The 23,960-nt window shown below is 48.4% G+C and overlaps 1 protein-coding gene across 7 annotated transcripts in view; it reads right to left on the bottom strand.

Moving 5' to 3' along the window:
• Window positions 1-23,960, bottom strand: part of ARHGEF1 (Rho guanine nucleotide exchange factor 1) — a 48,533-nt gene that overhangs the window by 14,130 nt on the left and 10,443 nt on the right. For 5 of the 7 annotated variants that reach the window (XM_053267476.1, XM_053267472.1, XM_053267474.1 and 2 more), the window contains exons 3-18: window positions 23,516-23,593; window positions 23,144-23,263; window positions 22,053-22,151; window positions 20,908-20,950; window positions 15,932-16,037; window positions 14,703-14,843; window positions 13,046-13,075; window positions 10,941-11,043; window positions 9,962-10,058; window positions 8,914-8,949; window positions 6,414-6,566; window positions 6,178-6,280; window positions 2,577-2,761; window positions 2,142-2,288; window positions 1,247-1,329; window positions 60-182 (exon numbers count right to left, since the gene is read on the bottom strand). In XM_053267476.1, coding sequence (XP_053123451.1) covers window positions 60-182; window positions 1,247-1,329; window positions 2,142-2,288; window positions 2,577-2,761; window positions 6,178-6,280; window positions 6,414-6,566; window positions 8,914-8,949; window positions 9,962-10,058; window positions 10,941-11,043; window positions 13,046-13,075; window positions 14,703-14,843; window positions 15,932-16,037; window positions 20,908-20,950; window positions 22,053-22,151; window positions 23,144-23,263; window positions 23,516-23,593 — 1,647 coding nt within the window. Of the gene's footprint in view, window positions 1-59; window positions 183-1,246; window positions 1,330-2,141; window positions 2,289-2,576; window positions 2,762-6,177; window positions 6,281-6,413; window positions 6,567-8,913; window positions 8,950-9,961; window positions 10,059-10,940; window positions 11,044-13,045; window positions 13,076-13,435; window positions 14,127-14,702; window positions 14,844-15,931; window positions 16,038-20,907; window positions 20,951-22,052; window positions 22,152-23,143; window positions 23,264-23,515; window positions 23,594-23,960 lie in introns of those variants that run through there. The other 2 variants (XM_053267477.1, XM_053267478.1) reach the window with 2 other exon arrangements.

The raw sequence follows: 23,960 nt of genomic DNA on the forward strand, positions 1-23,960 counted from the left end.
CTGCAGCCAACAGCAAAAGTCTGGCCTGAGATGGCATCACAGCCTCCTCCAATGGTTACCTGGATGAACTGGTTGAAACGGGGATCTTTCTTCTTGGCCTTCAACTGTTCCAGGGCAAAAGACTGGCGGCTGCAGAAGCGGGCCGAGATCTTCTGGAACCACTTTCCATCTTCTCCAGCAAACTAGGGGGATAAAAATATCAGCAAGGAGATGACATGAAAATATCCTTCAAACCTCTGATCTGTCCCAACCTCCAAGATAACCTCTTTGCCCCACTTTTATCCTTGATTACTCAGAGTAATCATAATGCGAGTTTATTTATTACACTTTTTTTAAGAGTAAGATGCTGGATTTATTACACTTATATGCCATCTATTAAAGATCTCTAGGCAGTTTACACAGATTTTTATTATTTTCTGCATGTTCACACATGCAGTCATTAAGGGATGAACTCCAATTAAGACTTGCATGTGTGAATGAACCACTGCAAATTCAACACTACAAATAAAACTCTATCACCTCAAATGCAGAAATTCACCCATACAGTTGTGAGTCATCAACAGAAGAGTTATCACATATATTTACACACTTATCAAAACTCGGGTTTGGCGGGCTTTGAATGAGCCATGGCACACCAGGGTTTAGCAGTTTAACAAAACCTTGCACCACGTAAAAGATAAAAGGGTATTGGATCAAATAACTTCCCCTCCACACTGGCAGAAAGACCTTAATGCTTCAGAAATGAGATCAGGATACAGCCAATGAGTATTTTGACTTGAATACTTTTTTGGGGAGCACTAGAAGAGCTTCGTATGCCTGTATCTCACTAATCTGTAAGGCACCCTATACGATAAGCCAGTTCTCTCATTCACATAAAGGCTGCCAGGTGTCAAGAGGGCAACCTAAACATTCAGGCTTATAGAACTGTCAGGGGAAAGAGAGGAGAAGCCAAACTAGCCAGAAGCAAGCTAGAGGGCCCATTCCTAAGAGTTCTCAAAGAATGACAGGACCCTGCCCAATCCAGTTATGGGCACATCAAAGGAAAGCAGGGGAAAGACAGTGCTTAGTGACAGTGGGGAATGGTGACCAAGGCATTGTGCAGAGCCGAGCACTGCCCCGAAGCCCACCGTCCCACCTCTCCCCTCCCACTTATTTGCTCAGACTTCCTACTGCCCTCTAATCGGCAGGCTATCTGTCTTCCTGTCCCTCAGATGCCCTTCCCAGAGGGTCTTTCCGCTGCTCTTACCCGAGCCAACAGAGTGTTTCCAATCTTGGAAACCACAGAATGGTCTTCCTCCCTCAGCTTCTTCAGGCGATCCAGAAAGACCTCTGAGGAGAGACAGGAAGAGAGCGATACAAGGGTGACGATGAAGCAAAGCCCACGATGACGACCCTGCGCCCACTCTGAAGGCCCTACCTCCAGCCAGGGGCTCTGCCCAGAGGGCAGATGATGTATGATGGGAGCTGTAGTCCAACAAGAACTGGGGACCCATGAATATTTATATACCCCATTTCAACAGAAGTTCCCAAAGTGGTTTACATAGATATAAATGGTTTACATAGATAAAAAAATAAAATAAAATAAAATAAAATAAAATAAAATAAAATAAAATAAAATAAAATAAAAAACCCAGAGTTCGGAAACTGGCCTAGGATAAAGTTAGCAGATGAAGGTTCTCTGGTGTGATTAGACAAGAGCTCTAGCTGCTAGAATTCTGAGTTTCAGTCTGCTGCTCATTCAGAGAGGAAAGGCCAATTAAAAAAGAGAGAGAATGACCCTACTTCATGCACTGAACCACCCTTTTGTACCTATAAAGGCAGAAGCACTCAAATTTGGGTCTCCAGATGTTACTGGACTACAGCTCCCTTCACCCCACCAGCCTTCGACCGCTGTGGCTGTGGATGATGGAAGGCATAGTCCAACAACATCTGGGGACCCAAGTTTGAGACCTCCTGCTATAACGGCAGGGGCTTCCAATGCGTGCGTATGGGCAGCATGGGGATTCTCCATGAAGTCAGTGGCTGCGAATTCAGAACAAAGGGCCTCCAATTATTCCAGGTCCATAATCCTGGCAGGCACCCTTTGGGGCCTGCTGCTTCACCACCCTTTCCAGTCTCATCGCCCCCTCCCACGTTCTCACTGTGTTCATCGATCAAGTCCTCCAGGCCGGGGAAGATGTTCACCAACTCTCTGTCCTCGAAGAACCCCTCTGCCAGCAAGGGTAGGTAGAAAACTTCCAACAGCACCCGTAGCATCCGCAGATGGGCGTGCTCTGTGATGAACAGCTCTGTGGGGGCAGAGATAACGTCACCATGCCTGTCTCTACCGAGTCTGTAGCATCTGGATATTTATGTGAATGTGGGACAAGCTAAAGACAGCTCATGGACTGCGAAGTGAAGGCTGCAACCTACCGAGGCAGGAGAGGGCAAGACTAATCTCACAGATAATAAAAAATAAAGGACATACGTCTTCCCCGGAGCTCAGTCCCTTCTTTCTCCACCTGTGAACCTGGGCCCCAACCCGTCCCATGTATTTCTGAAGCAAGGAATCCAGGGGTGAGGGCCTCACAACGCACCGTTGATCACCTCTTGCCGCTTCACTTCACTTTTCTTCAGCCTGAGGAGGGTGTCGGGGGGGACGAGCTCCCGCCAGTTTGGCGGTTCCAGCTCCAGTTCCGAAACGCGCGGCTCAGTCTCCTCAGACTGGGGAGGCAGAAAGGACGGCGGGGGCTCACCTCCCTCGGCCCCTCCCGGCTCCAAACTGCATGGGTCAAAGAGACAGACAGAGGGTTATGAACAGGCCAGTGGCCACAGTGCCACCCCGAAGAACTCTGGCACTCGTGATGGTTCCTTGAGCAAAGCCACCATGGTAACCCTGCATAACCCTGGCTTAAATTTGTAGTGTAGCTCTGTCTAAAGCTAAATAAATAAATAAATAAATTTTTGAGGTTGCTGCAGAACATGCTCTCATCTGACAATTTCGGCTCTACCAAAAACCCACAGGAGCGAGAAATTAGGAAGCATATCGGCCCATTCTTCAGGTCTCTGTACATCTGCATGTTTTTGTGTGAGTGACTGTACACCCATTCATATTAAAAGTGAACTTGAATTCAGGCACCCTCAAATGTAGGGTACAGATAGGAAGTATACTACTTACTGTATGTGCATATGTGTAAAGAACTGTCCATGCATACAGATCTGCACATACATAAGTTGAACATAACATGGGAATAGGGCTACAATCAGAGCTCAAAGAGAATTCTCCCTCCGTGTCCTCCACCCCAGTCCAACTCTTCCAGAATGTCTGCTCCTGGAAGCTCCAAAATTGTCAGGATGAGAGAGGTGACCACAGTTCCTCCCCTTCTCACAAAATCAGTTCCATCATACAGTGTTCCCTGTAACATCATCCAGGTAACAGGGATTCCCAGATGTTGACTACAACTTCCATCATCCCTAGCCAAAGGCCACTGTAGCAAGGGATGATGAGAGCTGTAGTCAAAACATCTGGGAATCCTGTTACTTTGATGATGGGTAGTGTTCCCTGTAATTGGTATTCATGTTTTCCATAGAAATGTTGAACTGACCAAAGATTTTAATTTAAATTTGTGTGTTTTCCCCCTGATATTTTCCCCATAGTCAAAATTAGAGAAGTCACTACAAGATGCAATGAGAGTTTAGATGTCTTTAAAAAAAATTTTTTTTGAGGGGGTGGGAGGTTAAATTAATGAAGAATAGTTCTATCTATTATTATTATTATTATTATTATTATTATTATTATTATTAATTCAATTTCTATACCGCCCTTCCAAAAATGGCTCAGGGCGGTTTACAATCAATGGCTATAAGTCATGATAGTTAAATAGAATATCATTTAACAAGGGAAGCATCTCGTTACTATTGGGAAAAGCGTTAACTTGGTCTGAAACAGCAACATTCTTATGTTCTTGCATTCCTATTGCCATCATATGTGAGCTTGAATAGCAGTAGTTTGCTAATAAGTTCCAAGAAGAACGAGTGGCTGTTTACTAGTGTCCCCCCCGACCCCCACCCTCGCTGAGAAGCCTGAAAGAGATTATGGGGCGGATTTGGGAGGGAGGAGCATGAAACTATTGTGGTCCTCCTGGGCAGATGAAATAGTTGGCTAGAGTGCCCATTTTCAAGGCTGTGTCCTCCTTATTCCCCTTGCTCAGCACTCGAAAATGTATGATAGATGCTTATTTCTTTCTTCGCACAAAGGCAAGAGGAGAGAGGAACAGCTGTTGTTTAATTCCCACTGCAATGTCTGCAGTATGGGACTACATTACGGTGGGAAATGCAGGTGTATGTGGCCATTTGAGAAGGGAGAAGGAAACTGAGAACAAACCCCAACGCAGCATTTAGTGCCAACAGCAGACTTCCCTGGGCCAGTCTGCAAAGTTTTAAGCCTGGCTTCTGGCAGCTGCCCTCTTTCTGCCCTCTGGCACTTTGGAGGGGGTGCCTCAGGCTCCCTCTTCACCTACTTGCGGCTTCCCTGCTTCTGCCGAGCCTGCTCTAGGGACGGCTTCTCCTCCAGTTCACTGGCACGGGCAGCGGCCTCGATGTCCACATCACTCCTCGAGCGTGGCTGCTTGCCCTTGGCCGAGCCCCGTTGAGATCGCTTCCGCTCATAAACCCGCAGGCTCTCCGAGCGGCCCAACTTTCCTGTCAGCCTGGCAAAGGATGGGGTGGGCAGAGCCAGGCCACAAACACAGGAGATGCAGACCAACCGAGGGGCAAGGGACAGCAGAACAGAGTTGTGGGGCAGGGAATGTTGGGTGGACGAACCAGTTACGGACAAGGGGTGATGAAATGAGCCATGGAACATGGGAAGGCCACAGACCAATCACAAGACGTCAGGGGGGCGGGAAGGAGCCATGGGATGTTGGCACCGTACACCAATAGGAGAGGAGATGGTAGAGCAGGGGGTGGGGTCCACAATCAATAAGAACACGAGCCGAGCAAAACGCCCAATGAGAAGGAAAGACATTAGCACATGCAGCCGTGGAAAGAAAAGAGAAGAGAAGGAGACATGAGAATCACAGAACCAGTAAGAGATCCATGCGTTAGAACTGGGAAGGGTGGAGAAGTGTGGAGATGCGGGCGGGGGGGGTGCACCATTGGCAGGCTGAATCTCCCATGCTGCCATGCAAATACCTAATCAAGCCTCAGAGAACAGCTGTGCACCAGAAAGAAGGTGCAACCTCAAAAGGAGCCCCCCATTTCCTGGGAGGATTCCATGCCAACATGGATTCCATGCCAACATATTGCAGGGGGTAGGAAGGAAGGAGCATTCGAAGGACTTGAGGTGGCAATAACCTCAGTTCACCATTGGGGGCAGCACTGAGCTAATCAAGCACCAACATTAAAGGGCACCAGTTTACAAGCAACTGGCTTGGGCAGAGGACACCCTTTTCCGAGCCAGCCCTGGTGAGTAGAAGGTAATACTTAACTCAATGTGTGAGTCCTTCCCTGGGGAAGAAATTCATGCAAAGGGTGAGGGGGGGTGGGGAGGCCACCAACCTTTTTCGCCTTCTAGAAAGAAAGAACAGAAGATAGAAAGGTGATTTGGTTAACACTCAAGAGGAAAGAAAGCCAGAGGAAGGAAGGGAGTGCTATCTTCATAATAAACACTGTGGCAGAGGTATTCTCAGATTTTTAGATGCAAACCCCCAAGAAAAAAGGGTGAGAGGGCGAAGGGATATCATTTTCTGAAATAACTGTCAAGGGGATAGGGGGCATATACCCAAGTGGCAACAGGAACCTTGATGGATTGTGGCTTTCCCCCTCCGTGTACATTTCCAAGATCACATCCTTTTGACTCCAGATCAAGTGACCCAGAATAACAGCTCTGTTCTTGAAATGACTTATGTGGGTCTTGAGCAGGCCTGCTCAACTTAGGCCCCCCAGCTGTTTTTGGACTACAACTCCCATAATTCTCAGCCACAGCAGCCAATAGCCAGAGATTATGGGAATTGTAGGCCAACATCTGCAGGAGGGCCGAAGTTGAGCAGGCCTGGTCTTGAGAATTCCTAATCCACACACAAATGTGCGCACAGAGCATGCACACACGTGTATGTGTCAGAGGGGTGTAATCTACTTCTCTTCTCCCCACCCCTGTAACCCCCCTTAAGAGCTCGTCATGGTCTCCCCTTCTCTAACCTTTCATTTTCTGCACCATCATCCATGGGGGGCTGCTCGCCTGCCAGTGCTTGCTCTGTAACTGGAGAATCGCCCGAATCGGCCTGAACCTGATTGTCCGATCCTACAAATGGCACACAAGGGAATACAGGAGCAGAGTGCAAGTTAGTGGGGCGGGGGAGACAGAAACAAGCTCCATTTCCCCACCCCCCCACCCCCACTGCCCCCCACAAAACACAACTCATCGCATCTCTCACCCTGTTCTCCATCATTGCTCTCCCCGGGTGGGGGGTGGACAGTGACGGACACTCCTGGGGGGTCTGACCCGGAAGGGCTTCCCTTGCCCCGCCCTGAGCTTCCCTCTCCAAACTTTGCTCCTCTTTTGTCCAAAGCCAGTGTCTTATCCGCTGCTGTAGGGAGAAATGTGAGACATGAGAAGTCAGAAGAGGCAGCAAATACACAGAAGCCAAAATATTTTCTAATGCATGGGTCTTCCTAACCATCAGACACCCCTCCCCTCTGAGGACTTATGCACAGATTTTTTCCACCCCACCCCCAACACTCACACACACACACACACACACACACAGAGTCTCTGGATCAAGAAACAATAACTAGGAAGCTTCTGGCCTACCTCAGAGGAACAGAGGAGCAGAGTTTCTTGCACTCAGGTCCCCCCTCCCCAAACAGTGTTGGACTACATGTCCCATCATACCCAGCTACAATGGCCTTCAGGAAGTGTAGTCCAATACCATCTCCGGGACACAAGTCTGAGAATTCTTGCTGCAAAGGCAACGGCGACTTTGCCAGAGGATAAACTACAGCAAAGGATATTGCAACTCAGAGCTTTTAAAATGATAAAAAAGGGGGTGGTGATGAAAATTCTACCGCTAGGCAACCTAAATCCTGCAGTGGAACAAGAATAAGCTTATTTCACCTTTGCTCACCATGAGAAGAGAAAGGAGCTATCCAGAGCATGGAAAAAACCTGGCCCCTGATCACTGAACAGGGTCGGCTTCTGCCACCTCTCCTGCAAATAAATCCCTTCAAGGCATGAGTTCTCAAACTCGGGGGTCCCCCACGTGTTTCTGGACTACAACTCTCATCATCCCTGACCACAATGGCTGGAGACTAAGGATGATGGGAGTTGTAGTCCAACAGCAACATATGGGGACCCAGGTTTGAGAACCCATGCCTTAATGACCAGGAGGGCTATGGGATGCAAACTGAGAGAACACCCTCAGATCCCCTGAGTCGTACAGAGGCACGAGGTCTGGATGAGGGAAACTCAGAGGGAACCAGCTACTAGATGGTTCAATTAGTCTTTTGCCCCTATACCCAGGTTGGACGACCGATTTGCACGTCAGGAACAGTGGATGAAGAATGCAGCTAGCTGCAAGAATTGATGCAAGTTGCAGCGCAGACTGATCGTGGACGAGGAGTCGCAGACACTTTCTCTCAGGCCCTCCACGTCCCAATTTCCCCCGAGCCATCACAGGAAACTCTGAGGGCTATACTCTCACTTAGCAACTTGGCCACGTCTTCGGCCAAGAGGGCAACATTGGTTCTCAGGAGGAAGCCCCAAGAGCTGGAAAGGTGAGCCGCTTTACAAATGAACGTTGACTTTTGAGCCTGAGGTGTGTGCAGTGAGAGTGAAGCAGACACCTGGCTTTGAAGGTAGCCAGCACCACATGGAAAGAGATGATCCGGTTCCAGGCTGCCAACATGTTTCTGGGCCCAATTATTTGAAGCCCTAAGCAGTTTGGGGCCAGAATACTCAGAGGACCTCTTCCTCCCAATACAATCCTGCCTGTCCTTTAAGATCTGCTGGGGAGGCTCTCTTGGCCAGCTGGCCCTTACCTGAAGGTTGGTTTGTGGTGGAATGCACAGAAGGGCCTTTTTAGTGCAGCACCCAGGTTGTGGGCCTCCCTGCACTGGGAGGTCTGCCCGTCTCACTCCCTGATATATTCTTACTGTCACACAAATACTCTTTTATTTAGGCCAGCATTTAACCTTGGTTGGTTTGGGAATGCTTTTGAACTGCTCTCTCCTCCTCTCAACCGTGTTTTGTTCCAACGGTATGATTCTTTTCACATAGTCTTTCATTGGTTTACAGGTTTCATTAGCCAAACAGAGTGGGAAGGTGGGATAAAAACCACCTAAAATCGGGGGTTCTCAAACTTGGGTCCCCAGATGTTGTTGGACTACAACTCCCATCATCCCCCTGCCACAACGAACTTTGGGGGGATGATGGGTGTTGTAGTACAACATCTGGGGACCCATGTTTGAGGACAAAACAAAACCAAAACCTATCCAAAAGCAGAGATTACACCTTGGAGAAAAAAGTACATCCCAGGTTATTTGTGCATAAGTCCTCAGAGAAAGGCACAGAACTCAGGAGACTTGCTCCCACCCGGCCAAATTCCAAGACAATAGACAGTTTCTGCAGGCAGACACACAGATGGACGCACACTGAGTAGCCACGGCATGCCAAGAAGTCCGCTCGATAACGTGAGGGGTGTGATGGACTTGCACAGGACTGTGTGTGATACATATTAGTATATTATTACTGGGAAGAGGAGTGGGGGGCCGACAGGGGACGTTGTTACATAGACCCATGAATACAAAAAAAAAGTTAGCGTCTCAGGTTATACCGCCGTGTATTTGTTTTATGTGGATCTCTCCACAGAGGAATAAGGTGACATGTGGGACAACATGCATGATTGGGGAGGGGATTCGGGGAGAGCGGGTTGGTACCTTCACCCTCAGGTTTGGATTGTCTGTAATCAGAATCTACAAAATATGCAGGAGAGAAAAAGGAGAAGAAGAAGAAATGGAGGAGAAGGGAAATTGGATGGGGAAGAGGAAGGTGTAAAATCAACCCCCTCCTCCCAAGAACACACATGCCTTTGTGTAAAACAAAAGGGCCCCCCTTCTGGGGGAAAGAGATGTCAAACACACAACTCATGTTGGTTGGCTTGGTGCACGCAAATGGATGGCTGTATTGTGGGCTGGTGAGGGCTGGGTTCCTCATCTGCCAAGAGACTAACATACCCCTTCTCAAGATGCTACAGAGGTCAGGCAGTTGCTGCGGGAAACCCCTCCGGGACCCCCACCCAGGGCAGTTCTGGCACCAAAAACTGAAATCCCCAACACTGCCCCCCGAAAAAACACCATGGATAGGTGCAGAAAAATAATATTGAGATTACTACAAAATTTCAAGTTCCCAACACGTTTTGAGCTAGCTGCTCTTTATCAGGGGGAAATATCTAAAAAAAATAAGAAATAGTAGTGCTCCAAAGAGAGACTTCTTACAGCAACTAAGGTCGCTGAATCAAGGAGTACTGTAGCTCTTTGGAACACTGATATTTTGTGACTGAGCTCCAAGGTAGAGCAATCAGCCAGCCCCTCGACAACTGGTAAAGAGTTGCCAGACACTATCCGCGCTCGTGTTGACTGTCAGCATGCTAAAGCAAGCTAAAGCAAACTGCTAAAGCAAGCCTTGCTCCCAGCTGTCCCAGAAAGCATCCTCCCCCCGCCCCGCCCGCCTCCCAAGAGGCAGACGTTAGCTTGATGGTGGCCTATTTTCCCTTGGTTCTCCCTCCTCCTTCCAGGGTGGGCTGGGGGACAAGAATGAACACACCCTCCTTGGCAATCTGCCTTTGCTAGTGATCACCCAGTCTTGGCTTAAGGAAGCTAAATGACTAAGGGTCAGGGCAAGTTGGGTCTAGAATTCTGAGCCAAGCACAGGGCCAGTCCTGGACAGGGGGTTAAGGCTCTATTTATGCCCCGAAGGCCTACTTACAGTGGGAGTCACCACGGTTCCAGCGAGCAGGATCCAAAATACTAAAGCCCTTTTTCGGTTTGGTAGTAGCTTCTTCAGGCTTCTTGTTCCCTGAAATCTGGATTCAGGGTAAGAGGAAGAAAGAGAGAGGAAGGCTACGATGAACCCATCAGCCGTACGTACTTTGCACACCTCAAACTCTGCAGGGCACGTGTCCCACAAACAAAAATATGAGGGCTGGTCTCTAGGTTGCTCCAGATTAGGGTCACCATATTCTGGCTTTCCAAATCCGGGTGCCTAATTTGCATATTATGTCAATTGGCCTGAAAATAATTTTTGAGCAGAAGAGTGACTGCATGTTTTGCTCCGTAACTCCACTTCTACAAGGGAAGCTTTTAAAAAAAGCTTAGCTTTTTTAAAAAGCTATTTTAGAAGCTTAGTTTTTGTTGTTGTTTTTAAATGAAAGCTGAAATCCAGGCGAATCTGGGCGGGCTCAGCAATCTGGGTGAGATGCTTAAAATCAGGGTGAAACCTGGAATTTCGGTGGGCATGGCAACTCCAGATATAACCCATCTCTGCAAAACCAAACACCCTATGGCTGAAAAAAGGAAAGACAAAACTTTCAAGAAGGGGCCACAGCTCAATACCAGAGCATGTGCTTTGTATGCAAAGATTTGATCCCTAGCATTTAAAAAATAATAATAAATAAATCTGCAGGAAGGGCTGGGAAAGACTCCTGTGTGAAACTCTGGAGAATCGCTGATAAGTGAGTGCAGACAATACTGAACTAGATGGCCCAAGAGTCTGATTCTGCACATGGCAGCCGCATGGATTCACATGAAGTCAATTTTTACACCTAGTTCTCAGGGACAGCTTGTTATCGGGGTGCTGGGATGGGCTCCCCCTGCTTCATCCTCATAGTGAACTCGTTGGTCTCAGCTCGTGAATACCAAGAGTGCAACTAGACATGGACCTCCCTGACTTTCGAACCTGGGCCTACCTTCTTGCGGAAGAAGTTGGCTTTGGATTTCTTACTATCCGCTGCTTTGGTCTTAACCCCCAGGTACTTCATATAGGTCACGATGGCAGCGAAAATGGCAGAGCTTAAAAAAAGAAAAAGTAAAAACCTGAGCAGGAAATTGAAACACCATGAGGTCATAACAGAAGGTGGAACTGAGCAAGCTGATAGACTTTCAGGTTGAGTGTTACCAAGCAGAGGGGTTCTCTGCCCATGTTGAGTAGAATTGTGTGTCTTGACGTTCCTCTTGATCTTACAACCCCGTCCTATGCTTTTTAAAACATAGCCATGCATGAGCAACATTCCTTTCACCACCTGGATTCCCAAACCTGTTTTTGCTCCTGATTCATCCCCCTACTGTAGGCAGTGACAGTTCAGCAACAACAGTTCAGCCGTTCATCTAGCTGAGATGACCTCAGCTACCCTGATTTCCTCTCACGTGCCTCAACTTCCTGCTGCACATAAGACTTCCCTCCTCACACCCACAGCAGACACATTGCAGTGCCTCTATCACGGCTGTATGGCAGGCAGGCAGGCAACATGTGGGATGGAGTTGGGCAAAGCTTCACCTGCCAAGTTTTGTCTGTCACAAATACTACTATTTATTTATTATTTATTGAATTTATATCCCGCCTAATATAAACTCTCTAGGTGGTGTACATAAAATTAAAAACATAAACATCTAAAATTCATAAAAAGATAAAAGTCATAATAGTTAAAAACACATTAAAATTTAAAAATAGGTTACTACTATGAATATTTATATACCGCTCTTCAATCAAAGTTCTCAAAGCAGTTCACACAGAAAAAATACATAAATAATATGACCCCCTGTCTCCCAAGGGCTCAGGGTTCCCACGTGTGTGCTCACAGGACATTTCAAAGTCACTACAAAGTGGCACACACACTCTCAATCCCTGGGTTTGTTATGACTGTGCCAGTGTGGTGGTGGTAGGGACATATTCTCCAAGTGGGTTGACCAGAACACCCAGAGAGCAAAACCCCATTGGGGGTGGGTGGGTGGGGGACACACCGTGCCACAAGTAGCTGTGACAAGCCTTTGTCAGAGACACTCGCCTCCAGTAATTCCACTGTCCCTAAGCTGGGTGGAACAGAGAAGTCACAAGCTCATAAATCCTGCCACAACCCACAAGCTTCGCGTTTAACTAGAATCCTTTCTGCAAAGATTGTGGGGCGGAGAGCGGGGAGGAAAGGGGAGGGGAAAGGAGCCTGACCTCCTTCCAAATCTAACATGCATACAGATCAGGGGTTCTCAAACATGGGCCCTCAGATGTTGGACTACAACTCCCATCATCCCCAGCCATGATGGCCATAGTGGCTGGGGATAATGGGAGTTGTAATCCATCATAATCTGGAGGCCTGTATTTCTGAACCCTCGAGATTATATATATGAATATAAGAGAGAGAAAGAGAGAGAGAGGGAGGGAGGGAGGGAAAGAGAGAGGGAGGGAGGGGAAGAGAGAGGGAGGGAGGGGGAGAGAAAGTGTAGAGCAGATGGAGCAGCAAAAGTACTCTTAGGAAGGGCCCTCAGCTCCATACTAGACCATGTGCTTTACCTATCCAACCTTTGGCATCACTAGTCAAAACGTATCACAGGATACAGAGCTGGAAGGGCTTCTGGCCAAGGCTCTGCCACAGCTTGGGCAGGCAGTTCTGGCCTAGATGAGTCAATGGTCTGACTTAGGACAAGATAGTTTCCAAGACCTTTAAGAAAGAAACTGGTACATTTGTCACACAGAAGACCTGAACTGTTAGGATGCCCTCCTGCTTCCATTGATTTTATTTTATTTTATGTATTACATTTGTATACCACCCCAACTTCCGTCTCTGGTTCACTGCCACTTTCTGAGCTGCAGCAGAGCTAAATCTGCTGCAAGCCACATCCGGCCATGCTGGTGACATGGCAACCCATGGGAGTGTGTTTGTCTTGCAGTTCAAAAATGAAACTTCTGATCTTTTCCCCCCTCCCACCGCCACACACACACACACACACACACACACACACACACACACACACAAAACCAACCACCTCTGCATCCCTCCCCATCACACTGTCTACTACGTACCTTTTCTCCTCGTCGGTAGAAATGGTGGGGCTGGAATTTACAAGAGAAGGAAAGACAGTTCATGAAATCCACATATATTCATTCACATTTACATCCCTCCCTCCGCCAAAGAGCCCAGAGCGGTTTAGGTGGCCCTCTTCCTTTTTATCTTTCCAATAAGCCCACCAATTTAGCTCAAGACTGAAAAGAGTTATTGGCCCAGTAGCCACCTCCCAGCAGGCTTCACAGCCAAGCAAACCTTCAAACCCAGGCCCCTCTGGTCCAAGTCCAACATGCTGTCCACACTGCCTCTCCGCGACGGAGGAGAACAAGCTGGTGACCTCTGAGGTCCCCCCAGGGGCAGCTGCACCTCAAAGCTATCTCCCTCTCTCCCTGCGCATTTAAACTCACCGGTATAACAGCCCCATCTTTGCTTGGTAAGAGAGGAACAGTCAAATGACAAATGAGCATGATCTGTGGTGCAAAATGCCAAACAGATGCCTAGAGCTGAGATGCTGCTGGTCCAAGTCGGTTGCAGCAACTGAGGCAGGGAGCGGGTTCCAGAGGAGCTTATACACCCTGCAAGGGTGATGCAACAGGAGGCAACATCCCGGAATGCTGGAGGGAGACTCCTTCCTTCTCCACCACAACAGCTGGCTCTCATTATCTGGCTGGAACTTGGCAGGGAAGGGATGGGGGAGGCCATAGTCAGCCTCCACCTCGTCCCCTTGTTCTTCAGAAAAGATGAGAGCCAGCAGACCTGGCCCTGATCCCAGTGTCAACGGGACAAGCGCCAGGAAATAGGAGCTCTGTTCATGGGGGAAAGAAGCGTGGGAGAGCTCTGTGATGGAGACACTAGTCTGGGTGGACCCGTGTTTGGGGGTTTGGAGAGGGAAGATCCAATGGGATCAGCAAACGGCACGGCTAAAAGGTGTGCGGGTGGTGGTGGGGGGGAGTGTTTAAAGTTAGTGTTGGTGAAGCAGCCTAGTCCATTCAATGTAGGTAGGAAATGGAAGAGAGACGCAGGAGGGCCATACTGGTTTTGTGGACTAGGCACAGAAGATCAAGAGGAACCTTAGCACAGAAGGGGCAACAGATATATTCTAATCACCCCCTTCGAAGACTCACAATGGATCAGCGCATTGGTACTGCCCAGGAAAGGGTGGCAGGGATGGAGAGAGGCACTGGTCAGATTTAACAGACCCATTCAGACCACAGGAGGTGAGGGTACTGAGTAAGTCGATGGCTCTGGTCCGCTAGATAGGGGAGGGAGATGTGTGTGCACAAGCCAGGTCCAATGGCAGGTGCTTGGAAGGAACCCATGCCTCTAGTTCCAGGAGGTGGACCTAGACCTGAAAGGAGCCAGACCTCCAATTCCAGGAAGTGGGAATGTGGCTGAGGATGCTGGGAGTTGCAGTCCAACAACATCTGGGGACCCAAGGTTGAGAACCCATGGTCTAGATCAGGGATTCTCAGAGTTGGGTCCCCAGATGTTATTGGACTTCAACTCCCATAATCCCCAACCAAAGGCCACTGGGGCTGGGGATTATGGGAGCTGAAGTCCAACAACATCTGGGGACCCAACGTTGAGAATCCCTGGTCTAGACAGAGCCCATTGCTCAAACCTCAGAGGTGGGGTATGTGGAATGGCGGGGGGGGGGCGGGGTTGTCCACTCACTGCATATCCTCCAGCCTGATCAGCAGCAACTCAGCCAGCTGCTTCTCCTTGGCTCCACGGATATCTCGGTCCTTGGTACGGTAGCATTCCAGCTCAAAGAGCTCCGCTTCCCCTGGTGTCATGCCCATCTTCCTTTTTTCCCTGTGGGGAAACAGAACTGTGACTCCCACCCATCACAAAACACAAGCCAAAGTAAACAGGAGGTGAGGACGTCTCCCCAACATTCTGGCCAGGCCCCAGTTAACAGTCTCACTTCCACCTCAGCTAGTGGCCTCTAAACTGCGTTCCATGGAACCCTGGCAGGGAGGGAAAGGTACCACTCATGGTGGTCATGCTACCCAACATTACTGGTCTTCCCCTGCAGTGTGCAGGCAAAGGAGAATGTCGGGCTTCCCATTCATAATGGGCAATACAAGGCCACACCTGTGCCCTGCCCAAATTAAGTGTATGCATAGCACATCCACATCCTCATCATCTACATGCATTTTGTCCATCAGAGAAATCGAAGCAGTGCCCAGGGAGTTCTCAGGCAGCCTCCTAGCCAGGCCTAAACGGGCTGAGTGCCACCAAGGTGGCAGATCCTCAGATCCTGGGGCTGTGCAGAGGTTCCTTGCCAGATAAGCATTCTCTGAAGATATTAAGCCTGAAAGCTTTGTGGATTCCAACTTCCACCTCCTGCCCTGCACGAGCTTCCCTATTAGGTTGATTATGCCTACCTAAAACCCAACCCAAGAATGTCCTTTTTAGCAAAAGCAGTCTCCTTTATGTATTCTGCCCTTAGGAATATATTAGCTGCATTATGAGGGCATGCTCCTTGTGTTCTGTGGTGGGAGAAAGACAGGATAAAAATGCAATATATATTTGGCGCTTCAAGGAGCTGGTGAATCCTTCCGCAGGAGCAACTGTGCAGGCGCAGAGACCATGTTGGGAATGATACCGGACCACCACAAAGATAGGCAGGATATAAATTTAATGAGGACCCTAGAAGTTGTTGGACAACAGCAGCCTTTGGGGATGATGGAAGCTGCAGTCCTACACAGCACCTGGGGGCCTAAGGTTGAGAACCCCTGCATTAGCTAACAACAGCATGTTGTTGTTGTCGAAGACCAATACAAAATGCATGGTTTGTTTTTCAGAGAAAGTGTGAAGGCCACTGTCCTAAGCCTTTGCCAAAAACCGATCCGCAGCCCTAACACTTGCTCCGTGCCCAAGGGTCACGTGGGCCAGACCTGAAGTCCTCCAGCTGCCGGGCAATCTCTGGTTCTTGGTAAGCCTGGATCTCACGCAGAAACCGCCGCTGTTGGTCATCAGAAAAGAGGTCTGGTCGTGTTCGTTCTGTGATGAGAAGAGGAGAGAAGAGATCTAGGCACGTCCCAGAATTGGACAGTGGGTGCTTTTCTAGACAAGCCTAGTTTCACAACCCAAGTCAAATTTGGTGAGGCAGGAGAATTCTCTTTAGCACCAAGAGGGAGACCTCTTCACACAACCATTTGAGAGTGGCTAGGAGGGTCGGAAAGCAACAACCCCATTAGCAGCACATGACCAGAACTACTGTTTGGGCCAACAAACCCAGGCAACACACGATTAAGTCAGGCATGGAGTTGATTGCTGAAATCGGGAACTGAAAATCTTCTGAAGTCTCCATGCTTCCCTAGCATGCTTCATGCTGCCAGGAAAGCCTCATGATGTCAGCAGCTCCCCTCTGGATGGAGGAGCAGCAGGCAGACCCAGCCTTGCTGAATGGGCTCCAGCTACAGGACCAGAGAGTGTGTTTTGCAGAGTGGCACGTCCATGGATGGCAGCCCCTGTAGCCATAGCTCTCTATTATTTCCATGCCTGCTGGGTCCCAGGGACTGGGTAGAAGAGGCAAGTGGGTTCACACAAACAGAGAATCAAGGTAGGAGAGCTCTTTTCTCCTCTTACCTTGGTTAAGAGCAGGATAGGAAAGCTGGGTTACCCTGCTTTGGGCAACATGGGCTGGAGGGATTTTTGTAAGTTCATATGATCATGCAGACCAGGGTAGTCTGCCTCCTACCCTGATTCTGATGATTGTGTGAAACAGGCCAAGATGTTTTGTGCCATCTCCGGACAGTTGCCCCCACCATTCCCCTCGGAGATGATCAAGCACTCCAGGTTCCCCTGCTACAGAAAGACATTGGGGGTAGAATCTGCACTTAAGGAAGTATTGCAAGTTTATCATAAGATAGAGTTAATATTTTAGCTTGCTAGAGTGAGTTCACGACTGCGGCAAGATCTGAATCTCAGAGAATTCCTGGTTCACAAGTCACTGTCTTAGCCACTGCACTATACTAACTCATCAGACTGACTGGATCTGCATATAGCAAGCAAGTTGCATACTAATACAAGAAATTTTTTTTTAAGGAGATCATTTGTCGCTGACTGGAAATACAACAGGAGTGAAGGGAGGGACTCCTTGAATTGCTGGCCCCAAAGCATGTAGGATACAAGAACTGGAAACTTGCTTTCTTTCTTAAAAGGTGAAAACAGAGACTCTCCTGCCAAACTTTCACTTTCTTACTTGTGGCAGGGTCACAACATTTAGCCCCCTCTCCCTTTGGCAACATCATGACCAAGGCTCTCTATTGCTGCTAGCTTCCACGCCCACATGCTGCATCTGTGACTGCCACAACAAGAGTGTCCCATAAACTCTCCCAAACCCATGCTGATCTCTGCTTCCTTTCATGGTTTCCATCCTTGAAGTCCAGAGGGGAATTCTTGTTGCTATATTTGTGCAAAAGCAAAAAGAAAAAAAGAAAAGGAAAAAAAAACCCACACCAAAAACCACCAACTGAGAATAAATCCTGAGAAACCTCCCCCAACTGCCTTGGCAGAAGTCCTGCAAGATAAACAAACAGGGTCAGCTTGTGGCACTGACTTGCGAACTGTCAGAGGTCTTTCAAGGGTGGGGAGAGGAGGGTCCTTCTCCGTGACTTTCTGCAAACACAGCAGCAAGGCAAATAACTTGCAGCTGTTTGGATGCCACTGGCCCTGGCTTGCTGCCAAAGACAGGAGCTGCCCTAGAGCTGAGCAAGCTGGCCTGGGCATTACGATGCAGCCATCTCTGGGGTGCTGCAGCTGTTTAGATTCAGCTCCCTCCAATGGGGTGGGGGGGGGAACGGAGTGGGGGAGCCACAGCTGCTTCTGAGTTCCAGGCAGCTGCTCCCTTTCACAAGCTAGAACATTCAAGGATCTGTTTGTACACAGAAGTGCAATCCCTGGTGTCTCCAGATTAAAAGGGATCTCAGGGGCATCCGGACTGGGAAAGGGTTTCTGCTTGAGGCCTCAAAGAGCTGCTGCCAATCAGAAGCGAGGGCAACTGGGACAGACGAACCGGAAGACTGTCTTGCCACAGCTTAAGGCAGCTTTGCATGAGGATTCAGGGACACCTGGGATGCCCAAGCGGGTAGAAACGGAGTGAACATAGTCACGACAGCAGCTCCAGTACAGACATGGAAAACGCCTACTCCCTCCCCCAAAGGCCACAGGGTTGTGTGAGCAGGGAGAGCCCTATCCACAATCTCAGAACGACTTGGTGCATTCAGCATGACCTATTTTTCAGCACCTTCATTTTACATCTTTTAAAAAAAGTTTCTAGTCCCTATGATTGTCGAGACAAAGATGACTGCACATGGGTTATGCTAGCCACAAACCTGGAACATTATTGCTATTATTAGCAAACAAGGCAGAAAGCCATTTCTGAACGAGGGAATTCATCTGTGCTCCTCTTTCTGTCCTCACAAGATCTTTGTGGGCATCCAGCATATAAAGAACACTCTCTGCCTCTCTTTCATTTTTACAGGAAGCAATGACAGGATAAGACCTTGCCCTCCCACACTCTTCAGGCTTTCAAGGGGAGGAGGAGGGTTTCTTCCTGCCCCCTGGAAACCCTGGTGATCAACCTGCCTGTGGAGATCTCCCACAGCCCGGCTACAACCAGCTTCAGAAATCCCCTTTCCCACAACAGTCAGTCCTCCTGCATTTGCCAATCACGGCCACTAGATGGTGCCATGGTGCTTCCCCATCATCCTCATCATCTCCCCTCACCCCCCACAGCCTGGCAAGCGGGGGTGGGGGGTGGGCCAGTCTGTGGCTGCATATGAGCTCGGCCTGGACGGCAGGAGGCCAGTAGCCCTCCCCGCCATTCTCCAAGTCCTCCAACTTCCTGCCTTTCACACAGTTTCACCAGCTGGGTGCGGCTTGCACAGCTGGGAACAAGAGCCAGAAGGGGAGAGCTAGAAGGAGTGGGGAAGGGGAGGAAGAGTAGGCAGCAGGGATCTAGAGTTGCCATGTGCCCCCCCCCCGCCTGGAATTCTGGGTTTCACCCGGATTTTAAGCATCTCACCCAGATTGCTTAGTCCACCCAGATTCGCCCGGATTTGAGCTTGCATTAAAAAGAAGAAGAATAAGCAGCAGCAGCAGCTAAGCTCTAGCCCTTGCAGAAGCAGAGTTCTGGAGCAAAACATGCAGCCACTCTGCTGCTCAAAAATCATTTTCAAGCTCATTTACATAGTATGCAAATTAGGCACCCGGATATGGCAACCCTACATGGATCGCAGGAGATTCCCTGGCAAAGCTGCAGAACTGGAATGGGCAAGACGAGAGAGAGCTCTGTATCCCCTGAGAAGGACAAGCAGAGTGATTATGGCATGAGCCTTCGTGGGTTGCAACTGTTGGTCGCTCTTGACCACAGACCTTCTACAATGGCTTCCAAGTAGATATGCATAGCAGGGGCAGCCAATTTGTTGCGAGACTACAACTCCCATCATCCCCAGCCACCATGCAGCTAGGGATGATGGGAGTTGCCATCTCACAACAGATTGGCTACCCCTGCTATGCATATATCCTTTACGGGTTATAACCTATAAAAGCCCTAAACTGCTTAGGCCCTGGGTATTTAAGAGAACGTCTTCTTCATTATGAGCCCCAACACACATTGAGGTCATCTAGAGAGGCCCATCTCCAGTTGCTGACAGCTCACCTGGAGGGCTACATGGGGACGGGGCTTTCTCGGTTGCTGCCCTGAGACTGTGGAATTCACTCCCGACTGAAATACGATCCTCCCCATCTCTGACAATTTTTAAAAAGCATTTAAAAACCCACCTCTTCATCCAAGCCTTTTCAGCTTTTTTAATTTTAGGTTTTAATCTGTTTTTGATTTTAAATTGTCTAAATTGTGTTAAGTTTATTCTCCCCCCCCCCCGCTTTCTTTTTTGTATTTTTTAATGTCATTGTTAACCGCCCAGAGACGAAAATTTGGGGCATTGTACAAATTTAACAAACAAATAAATACAGTTATCGACTTGGAAGCAACTCTCATTGTGATTAAATGAGACCAAGAGCCAAACTACGTGTTTAAGATAATGCACAGTATTTGAGTTTTTAAAAGGAGATGCGCACACAGGCCCCAGCTGTGCGTTTAACACGATGTGCAGTTTGGCCGAGGCTCCCAACTGAGTGTGTGTGTGGAGGGATCGCAGCTCTAGATTGGCCCTGCCTCAATGACCCTTGTATTACTGCAAGAGGCAAACAGCAGGATCTCTGAAATACTGTGCCAGTGATGAAGCAACTGGGCCAGCCAGCCCTGCCTCTGCAACCTGAAGAGGGAATTCCATATTCAGCACATTTGCACAATTCCTTCTGCTTATCATGGGACGGGGCTATGAACTATGCAGAGCGCTGAGTGCTCCCTCAGCCGCCGAAGGCCTGACCATTAGCAAGCTGACCAATCACACAAGCCTGCCCCACCCCTCCCTGGCTGGAGTTTTCATCAGGCAATCGCCAGGCACAGAGCAGCCATGAAGGCTACACTGTAAACCTGATTTTAAAAATAAAACCAAACAAATGAAAACAAGATTCCCAGGGCATTTTACAAGCAATACTCACATTTCTGTGGCTTTTCTGCACTTCTAAAAACTGGTGAAAACATGCAGCACAGCTCTGCATTGGTTTTACTCCCCTTAGTCTCCCAGGTCTCACTTAAGATGTATTTTTAATTTGCAATAAGTAGTGAAATTACCATTTTTTATTTTTTAAAAAGCAGAATTATGCAAAATACATTGGAGGGATTCCTTTGCATTACTTGTCCCAGTGCAAAATTCATTGGTGCAGAGGACATCAAGACCATTCCTGGTTGATCCCTCCCCATTCACATACACAGAGCTGTATCATTAAATGTGGCTCTTACCCAGATCGAATTGCATAGCAATCGAGATGGGGACCCTCAGCAGCTGCAGGGAAGATCAGAGATGATGGTTAGAACAAGCAGGTGAATACACTGTGCAGTGAAGAAGTCCTCATGGAGGGGAGGGCTAACCACAGCTATTAGCCATGACAACTAAGTAGAACCTCCATGTTCAGGAATAGTATACCCCTGAGTACCACAAGCTGGAGACAAAACAGCAGACAGCTGCCATCTTTGTGCCCGGCTTGTGAGCTTTCAGCAGCATCTTGTGGTTGGACACGGGATACTTGGTTTGACATGGCAAGACAATTTAGTTTCCTCTCGGAAGAGAAGGTCCCTCACTCCATCATATAAAGAGGAGAGGGCACAGCAGTCCAGCAGGGAGAGGGCAAGCATGGAGTGAGGGAGGTAATGTTTGAGTTGGTTCTCGCAGTGGTCTGGATCAGGGACAGAGGGTGACCATTGAAACTTGGGGCTTGTTTCTGGTTCAGTTCATCAGTATCTTTTAAATCACCAGTTCAGAACTGGTTTAGACACTATGTTGTTTGGGAACCAGTCCAGACTTTGAAATTGATTTGAACTGCCTTGAGATTTCTGATTACAGGTGGTATATAAATATGTCAAAACAAACAAACAGAACGGGTTTAGATGCATTTCCTGAAGAATAAGATCAAATTCTTTTGCTTGCAATGCAACCTTATCAAATCAAACATTTTAAAAACCACTCCATTTTTTTAAGCACAGGGGGAAAAACACAACAGGGGGGAAAAAGGAAAATAAATATTAATTGTATAATTGCAAGCCAGGTGCCTGATTATTGAACCACTTAGTTTGAAGCAGTCCAACTCCCTGCTTCTCGGGGGAAGTTCAGACATGACAGTCAGCCTACATGGACATCTTTTCCAATCAGGAAGACACATAAATGCCACATTTAGAGAGGTGTGTGTGTGTGTGTACATACGCCACATGCTTGTCAGGAGAGACCCTGACCAGGACTAAAACTCAAAGTTTTAGAATTTAAAACTTTAAACTCAAAAAAACATGTGAAGCTCCTGAGAGAGGAGAATTAAAGAGAGTGGATTCAGCAATTCCTAAAAGATTGGAGGTGAGAGGGCATATCATGAAGAGATTCCCCAGGACTTACTCACCGCAGCTTTATCCAGGAAGGTATGGCAAAATTCAGCTAACTGCTTCTTCCCCTCCTTGGGCCCGAGGTGGAGTATGAGGTCCACATGCAGATAACAGAGCTGTCAGAAGGGAAGGGAAAAGAAGCTGAGAGATACCCAACAGCTAACATAGGAAAGGAGGCACTGCTTATGTCCAACCTGGCCTTTTTGGGTCACTTCAAATTGGAGGTTCCCCACATCCCAAGCTATACTCCAGGTCTGTGAACTAAATGTTTTATTTATTATTTATTATTAAAACTTTTATACCGCCCTTCCAAAAGGCTCAGGGCGGTTTACATTAAAAAAAAGTTTTGGTCTTATCTTAGTTTGCGACTAAGATAAAGGAATGAGTAGCAATTGATTGTGGATTCCTGGAGGATGGAGCTTAGAGGTAGAGCCAGTGGCAGCTGGTGTGGGCGCCACTGGAGGACAGGTCTGTCAATGGCGACTAGTCTGGTGGCTGTGGGCCACCTCCAGCCTCAGAGGCACGATGCCTCTTAATACCAGTTGCAGGGGAGCAACAGCAGGAGAGAGGGCATGCACAGACCTCCTGCCTGTGGGCTCCCCAGAGGGACACGTAGGGATGTCCCAATGGCATAGTTTGTGATGGTTGAACCAACTTGGTTCAAATTGGCTAGACAGTCCACAAGATAGGCCATTTGTGCCTCAAACGTTTATGCACCTGCCATTTTGAATCAGGGTGGATGACATCATCACCAACTACACCATTGAGGTGTCCTGATTTGTACCTGATTTGGTTCATATTGGTCCAGGCATTGCAAAGCTGATGGGAGTGGGGAACAATACGCACATGGAATGCCAGGGGATCTCATAAGCCTACTGGAAAGCAGGCTAAAAAGGAATCGGTTTTGGTGCTATTTTAAAGAACTGTAAAGCTGAAATTTCAAGGAACGAACCTGGATTATTCCTGGGGTCCTCCTGGCCTTTGCCACAGCATGATAGGCCCTCTCAGTCCCTACCGACCTGCCCAGAAATGTGCCCACAATGTTCATGTGCATCACAGCCAAGTGAGGCACGGAGACCACCCAGACATATATAGGCAGAAGCCTCACCACAGGACTGGAGTCGAACTGTAGCACCACATGTTGTAGAAACACCATCAAGTAGGCTGGATGCTTCTTCATGACTTCCAGGCTCTGAAACAAGCCGATTTGGTCATCTGAATTCCGGAACTGGGAGGAGAAACCAAGAAATACCGAGGTAGATGGAACAAGAGTTGGACTCAAGATTGGCCAGCTTCACAATTATCCCACTAGTTCTCCAGCCTACAGTGCTCAACATCCTTGGAAGTCCCCTCTCCTCTCACTCTACCATCCGCTCCTGCTCCCCTCACACCTCATCTCGCCCCCAGGGCCCCATTTACTCCCGCCTCGGCCATGCTTCCTCTCCCACCCAACACTGGTTCCTGTTGGTCTCCTACTTACAGGTTCAATGTCATTTTCAAAGTCCTCATCTTCTGCTCCAATGATTGCCATGGCTGTCCGAGTGCCCAGGGCCATGCTCTGTCAAGGGAGAGTCCGGAAGCGGCCAGGGTCATTGCAGCAATGGTATAAAGACATCCCGCCTGATCCCGCGGGTTCTCAAACTCAAGTCCTCAGATTTGGTTGGACTACAACTCCTGTCATCCCTTCAGCCACTGTAGCTGCAGATGATGGGCATGGTAGTCCAACCAATCAGGGAGCCCAAGTTTGAGTACCCTTGGGTGACCAGTTGCTATCGGAACCCCTCCCCGACTCTGCATTTCAAAGATTTCTCCATACACCCTTCAAGGGTGCCTCAGAGTCCTTTTTATCCCCACAAAATAGAGATATAAATTTGAATGGGAACTGTGTATTTCCAGTCCCCCACAAACAACTCAATTCAGCTGGT

Source organism: Hemicordylus capensis, chromosome 7 (assembly GCF_027244095.1).
Source record: "Hemicordylus capensis ecotype Gifberg chromosome 7, rHemCap1.1.pri, whole genome shotgun sequence".
Taxonomy (NCBI): Eukaryota; Metazoa; Chordata; class Lepidosauria; order Squamata; family Cordylidae; genus Hemicordylus; species Hemicordylus capensis.